This window comes from Mytilus californianus, unplaced genomic scaffold, assembly GCF_021869535.1.
Source record: "Mytilus californianus isolate M0D057914Y unplaced genomic scaffold, xbMytCali1.0.p SCAF_8, whole genome shotgun sequence".
NCBI classification, from domain to species: domain Eukaryota; kingdom Metazoa; phylum Mollusca; class Bivalvia; order Mytilida; family Mytilidae; genus Mytilus; species Mytilus californianus.
This window is the reverse complement of record NW_026262734.1, coordinates 837,318-857,355: the sequence shown is the minus strand read 5'-3', so window position 1 is coordinate 857,355 and position 20,038 is coordinate 837,318. Positions and strand designations below refer to the sequence as shown.

The 20,038-nt window shown below is 31.1% G+C and overlaps 1 protein-coding gene across 1 annotated transcript in view; it reads right to left on the bottom strand.

Annotated features, from left to right (window-relative positions):
• The window catches only part of LOC127711826 (uncharacterized), a 197,330-nt gene that overhangs the window by 74,052 nt on the left and 103,240 nt on the right, over positions 1-20,038 (bottom strand). The window contains exons 8-9 of the mRNA XM_052217980.1: positions 11,954-12,211; positions 9,233-9,463 (exon numbers count right to left, since the gene is read on the bottom strand). Of these exons, the coding sequence (XP_052073940.1) occupies positions 9,233-9,463; positions 11,954-12,211 (489 nt within the window). The remainder of the gene's footprint in view (positions 1-9,232; positions 9,464-11,953; positions 12,212-20,038) is intronic.

Genomic DNA, 20,038 nt, shown 5'->3' with positions numbered 1-20,038 from the left:
TAAAAAAAGTTAAATCACAAAAATACCAAACGCCGAGGAAAATTCAAAACTGATAGCCCCTTATCAAATGGCAAAATCAAAAGCTCAAACACGTCAAACGATTGATATCAACTGTCATATTCCTGCCTTACAGGCATTTTCTTATGTAGAAAATGGTGGATAAAACCTGGTTTTATAGCTAGCTAAACCTCTCACTTGTATGACAATGGCAAAAAAAATCCATTATATTGACAACGACTTATGAACAAAACAAACATACATAATAGGTAAAAATGTCAAAAATTGGGGTACAGCAGTCCACATTGTGTTATAATCTTAATCACTATAAAAATAAAGAAATATGTAACAAAGAAACACAAAAAGGCATATAGACAAAGAACATAAGTAAAAATGAAAGACAAGAATACAGGAAATTATCATAGCTTATTAACATAATGACGGGATGTATAAGTACAGAGCCATTTTTTGTATTTCATTTTGGCGAGTAATTATATGAAACTATGACGAACATGGTTGACTGTGTTACATTAAAGTATTTATATGGAGGAAAAAAAACACATAACAAAAGGTAAAAGGAAAATGAAAAAAAAAGCAAATGATAGTTCCTAATGAAATGTAAATTATTAACTGATAGGTATCATAAAATTGTTTAGAAATTTCATCTGGCTGTTCACTTTTGTGTCGTCTGTGATATACTTATAAAAATAAAGTATATTAAGAAACATAGAACAAGACATGTGCTAGTTAAATGCTACCAATGTAAGGACGTCTCCCACGATTGATGTAGCAAATAAAGAATTCTTAAGTAAGAATTGATATTTTGTAGTTTTTCCTTTTCCATAACGGTTGCGTCTATTTTTCCAAATAAATTTCCAAAGACATACTGGAATTTAGTGATTCCTCCTTCCTTGAATAGAAAAAAAAACACTTCTGTTATTGAATGAGAAATCACCCCTACCTACACCCTTAGTCGCCTTTTTAGATATATACAAGTAATATATATATGAAGTAAAAATAGAAAAATATGAAAATGATTTAATACCAGTATATTGTTAAAACAATGCAATTGTTTGAATTTGTTGTAAGTACAGAGATTATTAGCGAAACAATAGTGCAGGGATGTGCATATATATTTACAATATTCTGTGTGTGTTTGTCAAACTGACATCCTCTAGTACACATTTTAGGTTTTATCAATTTATTGTCATAGAAAAGGATTTAGCACTTGCCTTTATTATAAAAAAAATATATGAGCTTATTGATTGTGTATGTTTGTTTTTCTTATTTTCTAATAATATGACTGTATTTGTCAGTTTGTGAAAATCTGAGAGATATTGTCTTTTCTTTTGTTCTTACTTTTCTTTTAGCTTTGAACCTATACTGTTAAATAATTAAGACAAATGTTAGTGGCACTTTCATAAAAAAAGGCTGTAGCAAATGGTTCTATTGTTAAATATATGAGCATAGAGTGTTGTTTTTATTGTTTGTATTTCTTTATTTCTAAAAATATGACTGTAATTGTCCATTAGTGAGAACCTTAAAGTGATGTTGTATTTATTTCTAATCATATAATGTTAACTTATCTAGTGTCGGAGTTACTACTAATGTTCAATATATCAGAGTGTTTAAATTGAATGTTGATAATTTTTAAAATTAAATGCGTGCATTGCCTGGTCAATTACGTACTGGTGTTTGAAAGGTGATTGATTTACTGATGTATGACACAGGTAGAAAAAGTCTATTTGATTACGCTCAATGGACTGACACAAAGGTGAAGTGTGCATTGCACTTGTGACTTGCTTATTATTATTCTATGAATATTAAAAAAAGAAAAAGATTTCAGATTCGGGTGAGTTTTTTTTTATCTTTAATCGTGCTTGTTGTATAACTTGATGAAATAATTTAACTTGAGGGACCATCTGAGAAATACTTTATATACACAGCTTCGAAATACATATTTATTTTATAATATCTAAAGGCAAAATGACACTTATATTTGCGAGTCTTCTTTATTTTCTTATAAGTATATTACTTTCCCGTAAATAGTTATGCACGGGACGAAAAGTATGCGTGTATCCGGATAGAAGGTATTTCAATGAGAGATCTATGACTCCATTTTTTTTAAGCGTCTCAAATATCTGTTTTGTTGCGCATCATATTTTGAGCAGACTAATAGAAAGTGTACAACATTGTCTGTGACTTTGCAGTTTTCGCAAATTTCACTCGGACTTTTCCCTATTTTGTAAAGATATTTATTGACATTAATAGAGCCAGATCTTAATCTGAATATGATTCGTTCATTTTCTCTATTCATTTGTGGAATAGTAATCTTAAATGATACTTTATTTTGGAAGGATTGTAGTAATCTTCCCTTTGGGTTGTCTGACCACTGTTTTTGCCAAATTTTTTTTAATATATTTTTTGTTAAACATTTGATGTCTTCCTTATATAGGGGAATGTGACAATCTATTGTATCTTCATTAAAGGCCACTTTGGCAGTCTGGTCTGCAATTGCATTTCCTAAAATTCCTACGTGGCTTGGGATCCAATCAAATATTATGTTACTACCTAGTTTGACTAACTGGTTGTATAAAAATATAATATCGTTCAATAAATAATTTTTTACCTTAAATAAATTACTCTTTAAGGCTTGGAGAGCTGATAAAGAGTCGACAAACACAATCACATTATTTGGTTTATATTCTTTTAACCATATAAGAGACAGAAATATTGCCATAAGCTAACAAGTGAAAATGAAATATTCTTAGACAGTTTGAAACCTTTTTTTATTCAAATTTCGGGTAAAGCAAATGCACATGAGGTTTTATTAGGATTTGAATCTTTAGATCCGTCCGTATATATTTTTAAAAACTGGCGATGCTGCGTATCAATCATGAAGTTACTTCAGTTCGAATTAAGTGTGGATTGTCCTTTTTCGAGATGAGCTTTGAGAGTTGTGAACATACACAGGGTTAAGTCAAGGGGGTGTTGGGAATAGTTTGTATTTATATATTTGGTAAATATTTTTATCATGTTGATTAATCATATCTTTTGAAACAATAAAATATGGTTTTCTATTCTGTTTTATTTCCCTGGAGTAGCAAAGAAATGTTACTTTTTTTGCTAAACTTTCCTTATTTGGATGGTTATCTTCATGACTAGATATATTCAAGAAAGATTTTGTAATGAGACACTTCCTACGTTCTTCGTAGGGTGGGTCACCCATTTCTACTTGCAGTCCACTTGTGGCTACATTTTCAAATGCACCTGTACAAAGTCGAAGTGCTTGACTTTGCACCCGGTCCAGTATTTTCTTAACGGAATGTGAGGCGGAGTTATATACTTCACATCCGTAGTCTATTTTAGATCTTATTAGTGCAATATATATGTTTCTATGAGAATGACTGTTTGCTCCCCGCTTATTACCAGTTAGAAGTTTCATACAATTGAAGACTTTGCTGCATTTTGCCTCTATATATTGTATATGTTTAAACCAAGTCAATTTACTATCAATAATTATTCCTAAAAAATTCACTTCATTGACGACTTCTCATAAACTGTTACCTAACGTTAATAATAACTTTGCAGACTTTTTCTTTCTACTAAACACAATAGCTACAGTTTTAGAGGGGGAAATAAGATATCCCTATTTATCATATACTTGTATAAAATATTACTAAAATTTTACTGTTCAATAACATTTAAAAATATTAAAAGGCTATGAAAGGATTACTAGGTTTATTGACCAGATTCCTAAGAATTTCCCCAGCGGGCTGATAAAGGAACCTTTATTGACTGCTTCCGGAATGTTATCACATGCCTTTCCGTTAATTTCCGTGACGTTTATCACATGCAACTTCGTGCATTTCCGGAAATTTGTTCGAAAACGACAACACAGTGCGGAAAACCGCAAGTGATTTAAGACTTTTCACAAAATGGCTGAGGAGCAAATTTCAAACTAAGAACATGTTAATTGTTGTGACAAGATAAATAAAATGCTTGTAGTATCAATAAAAACAATAAAAGTTAAGACATTTGTATTTGGTTGTCTGTAAATTATTATCTAAAAATTCATGGGAAGACAAAATTTTAATTAATAGTTCTTGTCTGTATTTCTTCTGTTGAAGTATATGATAAAAAGATAATTACATGTCATTTATCATATAGGACCCTTTATCGGCCCTCGTTCATGATATCAGCCCTCGAGCCTGCGGCTCTTGGGCTGATATCATGACCTAGGGCCGATAAAGGGTCTGATATGAAAAATGCCATGTAATAATCTATACTTATTACACCATGTTTTGATATTGTCAAGATCTTTCTGTATTCTCCTTTGAATATAACAAATATTTTTACCACATAACCATATTGCAATATCGTCTGCAAATTGGGAAATAGAGCAATTATTAATACATGTGAGGAGATTGTTTACCATAATATTGAATAATGTCGGGCTGATACAACTTCCTTGAGGGGTACCATTTTGAATCGTGAGAGTATCAGAAAGAGTGTTATCTATTTTGATCTGTATGGTTCTGTTAGTAAGAAAGCAATTAACCCAACCTAGCATGTTACCCTTTATCCCAATTTCAACCATTTTGTTTAGAAGTCCAAATTTCCATATCATATCAAATGCTTTCTGGAAGTCAATAAATATTCCAACTAGAATATTCTTTTTTTTTTAAATGATTTTTGTATATCGTTATCAAGTCTAATTATTTGTTCCATCGTAATTCTATTTTGACGGAATCCAATCTGATAAGGTGAATACATATGATTTTTCCCAAGGTACCATCTCAGTCTGTTATTAATAATCTTTTCCATAATTTTTACAAAATTTGATGTTAAAGCTATTGGTCTATATGCATGTAGGTCACTTGAATCTTTCCCTTTTTTAAAACTTGGAATTATTATAGAATGTTTCCAAGCCAGAGGGAGATTTTGTGAGAACCAAATTTTGTTATATAATAAAAGAAGTACACCAAGTGATTTATCACTAAAGCTTTTAAGCATTCTATATGTAACCTTATCTTTACCAGGAGATGTATCTGGTGTATCAGCAAAAGCATCCTGTAATTCATTAAGAGTAAATGGTTCATTATAACCTTGTGAGTTTTCAGAAAAATATTCTTTCAAGTTTTCAGCTTCTATAGACTCAAAATGTTATTTATGTGAAATAAATGCTTCTGAATAGTTACTTGAACTGCTTACATTGGCAAATGCTTCAGCCAATATATTAGCCTTTTCTTTAGTAGATTCATATATTTTATTTTTGTAAATCAAAGTTGACATAATTAGAGAATTATTGTTTCACCCATCATTCTCTTAATTGTATTCCATACCTGCCCTATATTATTATTAATATTCAAGCCACTGCTGAAGTTTTCCCAGTATTGTTGCAGTGTTAATTTAATAGTATTTCTACATTCTTTTTCCTTTTCTTTTTATAATAAATAATTATGTCCACCCCCCCTCCCCCCCCCCCCCCCCCCCGTATGTCTGGCCTTGTTACGAGCTTTATTACGTTCTTTTACCACCCTTGTGCAGTTTTCATTCCACCAGGGTACCCCTGGTTTATTATTTTCCCTCCTTTTCTTAGAAGGGATGTGCTCACCAGCAATTTTAATGATAGTGTTAGTGAGAAAAGAAATGAGACTGGCAATATCTGAGATGATAGCTGTAAGTTTGTATTGGTTCAAATGGGTGTACTGTATCTAACAGCGGTTCCAAAACACTGATTGTACAGAGAATACAGTTTTGAGAGGGGTAGTATATAAAGCTTCGTGTGAATGTTATGAGAGAAGGCTATGTATTTTTGCCATAATCTGGACTGCATGTACGTCGAGCAGTGCAGTTAAAAATTTTCATAACATCCACCGAGTTGATGTAGTCAAAACTATTAATCAACTGCTTAAAAAATGATGACGACCCCATTTATTCATTACCTAGGCTGTATTTGCCGAGACCTTTTGGATTATTGAGTGCTCAATGCTCCTCTATTTCGTGCTTTATTTTGGGTTGTTTACGTTTTAGATTCGAGCATGACTGGTGAGTCTTCTGAAGACCAAACGCGTCTGGCGTACAAAATGTTAAGCAGGGTATCTATAGTGAGTTTATTGGTACAATTCACTCAAAAGTTGATTAAAATGTTGACATAGATATTAATTTTTTTAATTTTGAAATAGATTAGTTGTGTATGATATGAATACTGTGGTTGCAAAATCTGTTTAGAAAAATATCAGCGAAACTCATCGTTTTGTTACAAAATTGTATCTTGCAATTTGCTCTTGTTTTGTTTTTTGTTTCAAACATTATTTGATTAATCAAACTAAGATATCTAAGTGATTCTATGTTATAGCTAAAATATTGATAAAGACTTATAATCGGTGTTTATATTTTTATGTCCGACGGTACCAAAGTAACTGACAATTTTTTGCCTAGACACAAGAATAATACATACATTTTGTATTTAGAACGTTATCACGTATTTGTTTGTTTTTGCTCACCAGTAACATGCATTAATCCACTTACGTTCTTATATTTGGAATTTAGTTGTCTTTATGTATAATCGAGCTTGCTTATATAGTTTATGCCTATTGCTCATATCTGTTCATATCATAATGAATACAATATGTTTGATTTAAATTGAGCCTTGTCAAAGCACTCAGACTAGATCCTTTAAATTTGATCCGACTCTGACTAATTTCGTTTTTTCATAGAATAGTCTTCTCAATCGATTTTTGAGATTTAAGCATTGGTTAACTTGTGCTGCCTTAATTATATGTTGTTTAATTGGAAAAGAGGGACGAAAGATACCAGAGGGACAGTGGAAAAGTCAGAGACAACCAAAGAAATCATCTAATTTTTGCTCAGAGCATGTATAACGCTTTATAAATAAAGCAACAGTAGTATACCGGTGTTCGAAATTCATAAATCGATTGAGAAAAAACAAATCCGGGTTACCAACTAAAACTGAGGGAAACACATCAAATATAAGAGGAGAACAAAGACACAACAGAAACAATAAAATGCAACACACAGAAACAAACTATAAGATAACAATAGCCATTTTCCTGACTTGGTACCGGACATTTTAAGAAAAAATGGTGGGTTGAACCTGGTTTTGTGGCTAGCCAAACCTTCCGCTTGAATGGCGATGTTAAATATAACACTAAAATGACAAAATTACATGACAGGACTACAATACAAAAAAATGACAAAATTACATGACAGGACTACAATACAAATAAATGGAAGAACATACAAGACAGAGAAACACACAAATAAACAATACAATAGAACATTACGACAAGCTAATAGTTATCAAAGGTGACTGGCCTAAAGATGAAGAGCATTGATGACCCAAAATTCCAAAAAGTTGTGCCAAATACGGCTAGGTTATCTGCCTGGGATAAGAAAATATTTAGTATTTGGAATAATTCATATTTTTGCAAACAGTAAATTTATAAAATATAAAAATGACCATATAATTGATATAAATGTTAACACGGAAGTGGTGACTAACTACAGAATAAAAACGAATACGTAAAACAACCTAGATCAGAACATAAAAACAGCACAGCCGAACAACGCATTATATGTCAGCCGAATAGAGCGACGCACAAAAGTGACGTCACAGGTAAATTTCTAAAAATTTCCAAAAAAATGGAAAGAGTTCAAGGTTAGGTTTGTAATACTGATATTACATGTATTTAATAACAATGAAAATTACAATACTTATTAATATAAAATTGTGTTAGTAATTAGATAATTAATTGTATTATCTAGCTATGTCGGTATTTCTTCTAAATCAAACTGAAAACCAAATACATAGTGTAAGTTTAGTTAACCCAAACTAATATATAAAACTTTATTCAAATCAATTTGTGATTTCACCGATTTTTCACGGGGTCGTCACGATGAAGATGGGTGTAAAACTTTATAAGATCACAATGTGTATGAGTTATGACGTCTGTACTTTGTAAACTTATATCTGCGTCAATTAGTTATATTGATTTAGTGAATTTGTAATCATTATTTGCAAATGTAAGTAGTTCTAAAGTTAATATTAAGCTTAAACGGGAACCTTAATGTCAAAACCGATACGCACGTTTTCTCTATAATTTTACAGAGTAAATAAAAAGTCTAAGTGATGTTGAGAATTAAAAATAACACTTTTCTAATGTTAGTTTATCATACATTAAGTACAATCGACCGGATGAAAAAAAAATCAAAAATAGATTTCCTTATATGAATGGAAACATCTGGGCTTTGTTGCTTACCATCCAGGTTACATGGATGTAAATCCGGGTTTTTTCATACTTTGCGTTTAATTTAACAACTGGCATCATGATTTGAATGAAATTGGATCGTTCTTGGTTTCTGGTGTCAAAAATACGAATTGTTAAGCTCGATTTTAGATAATTTTGCAACTGACATTGTTTAAAATTGAGAATGGAAATGGGGAATGTGTCAAAGAGACAACAACCCGACCATAGAGCAGACAATAGCCGGAGGCCACCAATGGGTCTTCAATGCAGCGAGAAACTCCCGCACTAGGAGGCGTCCTTCAGCTGGCCCCTAAACAAATATGTATACTTTGTTTGGATATATACTAGTTCATCAAATTGATGTTTCAAGTTTTACCGGAAAGATAACAATTAACGTTAAATTTAGAACAGTTCCTGATATTTTATTAACAATTTATTAGTGTTTTCATTCATGTACAGAATCAACGCAGCCATAATTTCGCAGTTCACAAGAATCATCAAGTACAATGATTTTTTCGTCAAAATGAAATTTACTAGGGCATTTGCGAGAACATCATATATCCGTCTATACAAAATATTAAACCGAGATGATATAGTAGTCATTACTTTTGAAAATAGCTCCAACTATCATTAATTGTATCTTTTTTAGAAGTTTTAATGTGATAAGAAACATATGAAAGTCATAAATGTAAATCTCTTTAAAACCTTAATTGTTTAATATTGGTTACTGTTCTGCGTAACTACGTGTCACACATGCATCCATATTAATGTAATATGGTTATTTATACAATGCATAATGATTTTTTACAAATGTGATATTAAATGTCACACTGATAGATTCTGACTGATTACAGATTAACATGGCCAATTATATTTAAGAAATACTAATAATTTCTAAATAAACTGCAAGAGTAAATTTATATGTATTTGATGTCCAATTAGGAAAAAAAGATATAACTCACCTTTCCCAACTATCCATTCACCGTCTTTTTTTCTAATTTGACATTTTCTATTAATTTCAATTCCATCAGTGCTTTTACCATCATGGCTTCCGTATCCAAGTAATCTGGATACAAGACTCGTTTTTCCAACACGATCCTTGCCAATAACCTGTATTCTAACATATTCTCTAACCTCTGATCCAAATTCTATCGCTTTCATATAACTATTTCTTTCGTCTTTATTTGCTTTTTCTAACAAATAAAAAATGCTATCAAATAACAAAATAACTTTTGCAGTACTTTGCTTAATACTTAGTTTGACATATAGGTATTAATTTATTATAAATAAATCTCATTTACAATCAAAATTTCGAACGTGTAATTTTAATCCGGATACGGGGCTTCATTTAAATCATATTTCTATTACTTGTGTTTGTACACTTACTATTAAAAAAACCATGGACTTGAGTAAGCTATGTTGAAACAAACTGTACATCTAAGTTGGTAGAATCAAACCTTATCTAAATCAACATTAGGTCGTTGACTGTTATGATCCAAAGACTGAGTTGGGCTCAAAACTTAGAGTATTTCGATAATTTTAATTTTCTTTTAAATAGGTCAGACATTATTGGACATTATAGCACAAATCTTTTGATAAGCAATATGCTCTTAATTTTTTTTCTGTACAAAAGCGGACAGCAGATATGAGACTAAAATCGAAATGCCACTACCTTAAATGTAAATTGTAATATGATGACGCTTCCCAGCAGAAAAAAAAAATCCAGCATACGATTTTGTGCTGTGTACATTCACTGGTAATTTCATACTTAGTATATTGTCAACATTGAAAGTGAAACAAGCGTGAATCGATTTGTTGACTGGTTTGATCAAAACAAAAATATTTGTTTTCGCACGTAAAACGGTGATTTATCTAATTATGATTATTTTTAACCTATGAAATATATTAAACAGGTCTAAAAAAACCAAACTGCGCGTGCTTGCTACCTGTTCATATTTTTATTTATGTTTATGTCATGTTATAATTTGGATATACGTGTTAGTGTTTTTATAGATATAAAATGAGAATTTCGGTGAACATAAATTTGACAGATAATGCCCCTTTAAACGTATGGACAAACTACCGGACCAAGATATTTTTACACTTCCGGAGAAACCGAGATCAAACTAAAAATTTGTTTAGGTTTGCGTTTCTTAGTCTATAGCTTTATATGTAACGTTTTAGACGTGTTTGATTTTGTCGTCTTTGGTGATTGTAATGAATTTGTCCGTTTCTTAAAAAAGATATCGTTAAGTTAACAGCATGTGTTGTTAGCAAGTAAATGTAATTCAGACTTAATTTTACTAATTGACAATTTGACCATTATCTGTTATTAATTACAATACAGACACAAGTTTTCAAGTGAAGGGGCGCAATTGTTGCTTATATAAGTACCTTACAGTTTCCGTTTTCCATTACTGTATACCTTACAACAAAATTATTTTCATTTACATGTGTACATTATTTTATTTGTCGGCATGTTTTCCAAGGTTGTGGTTGACTTTTTGATATCGTTTAACTTCTCACCTCTTATTTTATTGATTTTTTTATTTACATTGTGTCATAGATCAAGTTTATTCGTTCAGTGAATGTTCACTTATTTGTGCTAATATGTCTTTTGATTAAGTTACGCCATTTCAATTGATATTTTATAGTGTGTCTTTCTATGCTGTGATGTTACACTATTGTTTCAGGTAAGGGTGAAGATTTGTGCCTATTAAAACGTTTAAACCCGCTGCATTTGTTTGCACCTTTTCTAAGTCAGGAACCTGATGTTTAGTGGTTGTCGTTTGTTGGTGTAGTTCATTAGTGTTTCTCGTGTTTTTATATAGATTAGACCGTTGGTTTGCATGTTTGAATGGTTTTACACTAGTCATTTTTGGGCCCTTTAAAGATTGCTGTTTGTTGTGAGCCAAGGCTTCGTGTTGAAGACCGTACTTTGACCTATGATGGTTTACTTTTACAAATTGCGACTAGGATGGATAGTTGTCTCATTTGCACTCATATCATATCTTCTAATATCTACTTTAACCTGGCAATAAAATGTATTGCTGAAATGTAATAGATTTTTTTAAGGAAAAACATCTAGAGCTTGAATCATCTTATTACTGTTGCAGGGGGTATATCTAGCACATTTACTTTTTTCATTACAGTTAAAGGCTTTGTGTTAGTTGCAGAAATAAAATTGCAATCATATTTTTCTACCACCCATTTAAGAATAAGAAAACATTGTTATTGATAAAATTGCAAAAAAGCGTAGACTAGAGAATTGATGAAAAGTCAAAATCATCGACCGATTGAAAAGGATTATCACAAGCTCGTAATTTATGTAAACCATTAAAACTATTTTTTTCAAACTCCAGCTATAACCAATTCCAAAATATTCATATGTCTTGAATTCGTTTCGAATGTTTATATAAATACTAATGTGCTGTGTGGATTAAAAAATTGCATTTTACATTAATAATATAGAAAATCTATTTCGCTATGTCATTGCTTTAGTTTGTTGAATGGAAAAACTTGTATTATTTAGTAAATACGATCTCAGGATTAATGAATAGAAATCAGTTTTTTCGTGCAATACTGTACTTATTTAAATGATTGACTATCTTTTACACCTAAATAAGTATACTAAGACTTTGATACCTGACATTTGCAACCATATACATTGAAATCTTAACTACCTGTAATTTTTAACTGTACTAATCTGGAAAACTGTCCAACTTGAACACAATATTCGCCACTGTCTTTAGTTTGTGTGTTTTTGAGTTTAAGGTGGTCTATTGAATTTTCAGTGTATATTTCACAATTTTCATTTTTCGATATTTCATCGCAGCCTTTCAGCCATTTCAAAGGTGGACTCCCAGGACGTACTTTACAGGTAAATATGGCATCTTCACCTTCTATGCAATCAACATCGATAGGTTCTTCAAGAAAGCAATCTGTAAAGATAAATGTTTATCTCTATAATTAGTTGACAACTATATCAATACGTCATCAATATCAGATGTTTAAATCGTACGCGATAATGTGCGATTTCTGAAATTAATCTATAAAGTCTCCCATAAATAATGTTCAAATGCATTGGTAATTTACAAAGCTAATTAGATATTATTGTAATTGGTATGAAATTCATCAATGATGTTAAAACTAGCTTTGGTGTAAAAGGAAATAAAAGTAACTAGATTGGTTGAAGTGAAACAATGAAAATTAAAAAAAAAAGACCAGAAAACACGAAAATTAATTGTTTTAACAGCATGTGCTCTTTGGTCTCTTGTGTAATAGACACGGATGATATGCAACAAGGTCCAACATAGTAGATGGTCTGGATCTTTGGAACTTCATTGTCCTTTGTAGCCCGTTTATTTTTGTTTTATTCGTTGTTGTCGTAGCAATATCATTGTCATTAGTTTTATAGCCGTCTCGTATCTTCTGTCATTCTTTTACAAATCTTTACATGTCTAAGAGACGAATGCCTAGGCCTTTGATCATATGACAATATTCATTATTCATTTCGTAAAAATTATTCACAAAAATAAAACCGGTTTACGTTTCAATGTCAATTTATTTTTAAACACCAAAATAACTTAGTATCTCTTTTTTTTAGCAATACACTAACCACAGGATGATTAAATAATTATTCAAAACATATCCTTTAATAAGGGTGAGAAAAAACCCAAGGTGCAAACGTGAAAGATTGCAAACATGAATTGGAGCGAACGTGATTTTGGCAAAAAGCCCGGATTCTCATCCAATATTTCATTATATCTATATATATAAATATATATATAAGTACGTATGAACCAGTGACAACTCTACGACAGATTTGCTTCCGCAAATTTACAGTTCTAACATTGTTAGGCTGTTATTTAGACGAATTATATGTATAATTTTACCCGTTCAAATCGAATAGTTCTATTCATTTGGGATACTAATGCACAGCCTATGTTGTTATTACTTAAATTTACCTCTATCAATTTTAAATTTTAGAATTATACCAGGCCAAATCGTACATTGCTATTCATTGAAGCTTATGTCTTCGCAGTCTTTGTTGTAATAACTTAAATTTCGTCCCTTTTGAAATTTTAAAATTATACAAGCTGATATCGCAAATGTCTATTCTTTGGAGATAATAACTATTAAGTCTATATTTTAATGCATAAACTACTTCAGCTTTGAAATTTGAGATATATACAAGATATGATTCATGTTACGACGTCATTATCATACTGATGATAGATGTTTGTTATCCGAAATACTTATAGATGCTGGTATGAACTGTTTCCTTTTTAATATTGGTGTTGTTTTGTGACCTTTTGTTGCGTATATAGGTAACAGACAAAAATCGAGGGAAAAACATGAAGAAGAAAACAACAAATCAATAGAAACATTAAACTACAACAAAATAAATGCCAACATACAAAGAAACAGAAGTTCATAACAACTTCCACATACATGACGTGGTACATGGTTAAACCTGGCTAGCCAAAACTCCCGTTTATATGACATTGTTAGGAATACCGCTAAATTGACAACACTACGTGATAGGAATACAGTACAAACAAATGCAAAAAACACTCTGTTTATAGAAATACATTGATAAATAAAATAATAGTATATTACAACATGTCGACCGCAAAATAACAACGGACACCTCCAAGGAATTTACGACAGCATACCAAGACAAAGTCACGCATTTTTTGTGACGTTCATATTATTACAGGTAAATTTCAAAAAATGAAATAGATTTGTTTCATTTTAGGACACGAACAAGAACATCAAATTGGGAATGAGATTGTAATGGTGTTATTTCAACAAAGTCGGGGACTTATTTCTATATAATACATCATTTAAAAGAAAAGGTATGTATCAAGATAATATTAATTTAAAAAAAAACATGAGGCATTGATTTTTCGAGATTTGATGAATTTATGGCACTTATTAGAATGTTTTTCGGTGATTTAATGTCCTTTCTATGCAAATCAACCTTTATTTTGAAAGAATGTACTTAGTTCAGTGTATGTTGACTTGTTTTTATTAATATTTCTCTTTGATCGTGTTCAGCCATTTCAATTGATATTTTATATTTTATCTTTCTACTTTGTAATGTTATACTACTGTTTCAGGTTAATGTGAAGCTTGGCGCCTATCAAAAAGTTTAAACCCGCTGCATTTGTTTGCAAAAAGTAAAATAACAAAAATAATACTGAACTCCGAGGAAAATTAAAAAAGGAAATAATCAAATGTCAAAATCAGAAGCTCAAACACATCAAACGAATGGATAACAACTGTCATATTCCTGACTTGGTACAGGCATTTTCTTATGTAGAAAATGGTGGATTATACCTGGTTTTAAAGCTAGCTAAACCTCTCTCTTTTATGACAGTCGCATCAAGTTCCATTATATTAACAACGATGTGTGAACAAAACACACAGACATTACAGGTAAAAATTTCAAATAATAGGGGTACAGCAGTCAACATCGTGTTATAATCTTAATCACTATAAAATCAAACAAATATGTAACAAAGAATACCAAGCATATTAGCGAAAATTAAAAACAAGTATACACAAATTTACCATAGTACAACTGTCTTACGTCAGGAAACTGTTGTTCAGGGGTTGCTGATGATGTTTCATCAGTATTTCTCGTTTCTCGTTTTCTATATAGATTAGACTGTTGTTTTCCTGTTTGAATTGATCTAAACTAGTCATTTGAGGCCGTTTATAGCTTTCTGTTCGATGTTAGACAAGGCTCCGTATTGAATGCCGTACTTTTAACTATAACGGTTTACTTTTTACAAATTGTGACTGTTTTAAAATGTCATGTACCTAGTCAGGAATATTGCAGTTGTAACTAATAGTTCGTTTCTATGTATGTTGCATTGTCGTTTATTTTTTGTTGCACGTCAGTGTTCTGTTATTTCGTTGTTTCCCTCTTATAGTTGATGCGTTTCCCTCGAATTTAGTTTGTAACCCGGATTTGTTTTCTCTCAATCGATTTATGACTTTTGAACAGCGGTAAACGACTGTTGCCTTTATTTGACACCTTTTTATTAGTGTAAACTGTATGTTGATTATTGTGTCATCTATAAATACGCAACAAAAGGTTACAAAACAACACCAATATTAAAAAGAAAACAGTTCATACCAGTATCTATAATTATTATTTGATAAAGAGTTGTCTCATTGGCACTCATAAACATCTTCTTATATCTATTCATCCAAATTGCAGACTAAAACGGAAATAAATGCAGTACTTTTTCGATGTTCAAGGAAATCGTGATATGAACTGCAAGATTTGGAAAATCATATCAAATGGGATATTTATACTCAAAGTTCGAGAAAAAAACAGTCAAACATTTATAACATATATTATGCATTTAACAATGAAAAAAACAAGAAATGTTGTATGATTGCTAATGAGACAACTATCCATCACAGCTCTAATGAAGTGGAGGTAAGCAATCATAGGCAACCATGAATCAACGACAACCTCCTGACTTGGATGGAACATGCACATATAGAGTGTGACGTGGTAAAGCAGGTTTGTGAGCGCTCAACCCTCCCCTTACATGGGACAGTTGTGTAAGAGTAAAACATAAGAACAAACTATACATATCAGTTGAAAATGGCTTAACTCATCAGATGGATACAAATAAAAATACATCTAACACAAAAACAAAGTAGACGTGGACGGGTATGTATGAATACCGAAAAAAGACATCAAGTACAGATCTGAGAGTACTCGCATTTACTAACAACTAGTTCAAAGCCAAAAACAACTGATGAAAAAAATCATGCATCTAAGACTAAAATATCAATCAGTACACATCCAACATCCAAAGGATTTAATGTTAGGACGTCATTAAGGTATGAAACCACTAATTCATAGCCCCATTGCTTTTTATGTTCAATTCTGCAATTTCAAGCATTAATGGCTAGTTTGTTTTAAGCTAAAAAAAAAGTGGCAGTCATTGCATGTTAAAACTATATATTATCCTGACTTGTGCTGAAAAATTCAACATACCTTTAATTGCATATTAGAGAGTACTGGTTTCCGGAAGTTAGATACTACAAAAACAGGTACTTCCGATCTGATCAATAGGGCAAATGTGCCTTCTTATTATTATTGTTTATTCTTTTTTATTTTTCAAAAGAATCTTTCAACGAGGTATCTACAGTGATCCCAAGTCCCCAAGCTTTCATTTGATACCAAAACTAACCAATTATTTCACCTTTTGACAAAGATACAGCTATGCGTAGGAACTGTCTTTTTTAAAAATGTATAATTTTTTGTATGTTCTTTCCGACCTGGCCCGAATTAGTGGTTCTATAACTTAACAGGCAGTTTGGTTAAACTGTAAATCAATTACAATGTATATTCTGCTTTTATTGTTTGGTTGTCATTTATCCTTTATGACAAGGACGTCAGAACCAAACGCATTCACATTAAAGTATTGGAGAGAAGAGGATTAAAAGTACAGGATCAGTACAGTGGAGGTACTTCGACTACTGTAATAGCTAGTACAACGGTATTAGCCAGTATTGAATAATGTCACAGCTGTTTTTTTTTATATGACCTTTGTCGTAATAATTAGCTCTAAAGGTTGTGTTTTGGACATCAAACAAAGTCCTGACTCCCAATTTACTGTTTGAAGGAATCCCTAAATCTAAAAATGATTTTTTCAATACTAGTATCCTAATCTGGTTTCGTTATACATTAAGAACCATAGGAACACTTTTTTCAGACCTACTTGTAATGACAATATTCTATAAATCATGTATTTTCTCTTCCATGTGGTTTCACTACTGGACGAAAAAACAACTGTCCATACCAGTAACAGTCGTTCTAAGACTGATAATGTTTGTTAAAGTTGTAACAGTTGTTAAATTTCACTGTTGCAGTTATTTTGTAACTGTCCCAACTTTAAAATTGTTTGTCTATAACATAAATCGACTGCAACAACGCTTGCAATAACTGTCACAGTCATTAAAGGACTGATACAACTATTCCAAAGTTGTAACAGTTGATTTACAACTGTCCCAACTCGAAAAACGTTGTAACAGTCCTAAATAAACTGATTAAACGCCTAAAAGGTTGTCACAGTCATAATAAGACTGCTGCAACCATTTGAAAGTTGTAACAGTTATTTAATAACTGTCCCAACACGGAAAACGTTGAAACAGTCATAAATAAACTGTTAAAACGCTGAAAAGGTTGTAACAGTAAAAATATGATTGCAACAACCATTACATTGTCATAGCTAATTTATGAGTGTAGCAACTTCCAAACATTGATCGTCATTAAGACTTAAAAGTCACGGATACAAAATTTCTGACAGTCAGGGATAGGTTAAATTATTTGTAAAACAATTTTACCGTGTGCAATATAACAATTTTACCGTGTGCAATATAAGGGTTGTGACAAAGAGACACAACTATCACATCCATTTAATACATTAATTTTAGATAGAAATTGATTTAAAAAAAATAGTATTTTGAAATATTTGCCGCTGAACATTTTGGTATTCCCCGCTTATTTAGTGAATGTGCTAAATTTATATAATTATTTAACACTCCTCGCCTCTCATTTCATCGAACAAAATCGGAACCAGCACTAGATACCTGCAATTTCACACAGGACGGTTTTATTCGCATTTAAAACTACTTACAGATAAATCGAAAAAGGTTACCCAATATATTTGTAACCAAATGTATCTTTAACTGTATTAACAGTTGACAATTTTCAATATTATCTAAATAAAAACTTTTTAATTTTTTTAAATTAGTTAGGTGTGAAATCATTCATGCATACACGGTTGTCTTCAATACCCGTAGTTTTACGAATCACTTTACTTCATAATAACGGTCAATATACATGATATACTGTAAACCTAGCGGGGAACTCCGAATATACACACTTGTCAAACTTATCCCCATATTAAACTGCTTAATTTTTTCCCGAGGGCTTATTTCACACACTTATTTTGAGGTTTTATTTGGGGCTACATTTTTTTTTCTTGCAAAATTATAAATATTGCCGTATTAACCATTTTGATTTCTATACATATAAAAAAATCAAAGCTATGATGAACATTTAACGCATCTTTTGCAGCTATGGAAAAACAAAAATACTCTTAAATCTATCTAAATTTAATTTATTTTACTGTATTTTATTTTTGAATAGTTCAATATTGACTCGCCTTTGTACTGTATATTGTAACGAGTGGTCTATTTGAAGTTCAAATGTCCTTGATAAATAGCACTTCGGCATTCATTCATGATTGATTGAGGTAAAAATATTATCACTCGAGATCATTCATATTTTCACCGGATTTTTCTCAACCAATTTACCAAAAGAATTTATAAATAGATGGACGTACTGTAAAAGACCGACAAAATAACTAGCGCCAGTGAAAGTTGAAATGTTCAAAACAAGAAAACTTGCATTGTTTCAGACAAGGAAATCAAATCTTTTATTTATTCACATAACGATTTAAAACTTGTTGTATTCTTTAGGCTCCGGTCTTGTTAAATTCTACAGACTGACATCAGATTCTCTTTTGTGGTTTCAGTTGATCAGATGTCGTACTAACCATGATAACGTTTATCCAAAATATTTTCCAATTTCCATTTTTTAATTCAATTTATTTAATCATATAAATGCTTGTCCAATATTGATATATATTATTCAACCAGTAAAGAAAACTTAAACAATTTTACTAGGTGTAATGGAAATTTTAAAATGGTCACATTTATAAATTAGGCAAATGGGTCCATTATTCTAATTATATTCATCTTCAATCAGTGATGAAAACAGTACATATGTATTACCAGCAGAACTTATTTGGGTGCCCCTTAGAAAAAAAATCATTGATTAATTAAATCATACATTTTTTTTTGACTCACTTTAATAGAAGGAAGGACTGAAAATAAGTATTCTGGCCCTGGTCTGAGTGAAAATATATAATCTGGCTGCCTATATGTTGGAAATTAATATTCTGACCTTATCAAATTTGCCAATTCAGTTGCATAGCTAACTTCTATGTCATTGGGTTTTCGGTGAAAAATTGTCTAATTTGTAAACAGGTACCACATCATTTTATTTATCAAATAATGATCTTATGAAAAAAATTGCATTTCTATTTAACATTGTTGTGTTGATATTTTGAGCAATTAAGATTTCAGCCGTGTATCACCATCAATGATCACTTGTTCTCCAATGGATGAATCTGTTGTAAAGTTTTCACGTGTTTAGACGTATAGATATATGTTGACCTCTAGATTGTTATTTAGTTGTTGTTGGGTTGATGTCATATAGTAGCAGTTTACTCAATTTCACCAGTTTATTATGATATGTTTTAGTCTATTTGTCATGTTTGTATTACATAGGCTTTTCACACCATGTTGTATATATATATTATAATGTACAGACATAGTCGATACATTAATTCTAATCATTGCTAATTGTACAGCCACACAAAAAATGTCCAATTCTCATCCCTTTCTTGAAACCACTTTTTGTATCATGTTGTTTTTTTTTCTTTTGCTAGAAGTTTTTAAAATCATAGCAAATTAAAACCCCCAAAATATGCTTCCACACATAAATATTATAATTAAATTATAATAAACATGACAAACAGCTCACTAATAGTGCATAATACATGTATGCCTTTGTAATGCTTATTGTGTATACCGGTATTGAAAATGTTGCTAAACATCTTGGGATATATATTTAGAAGACATTTATTCAAAAGCAGATAGAA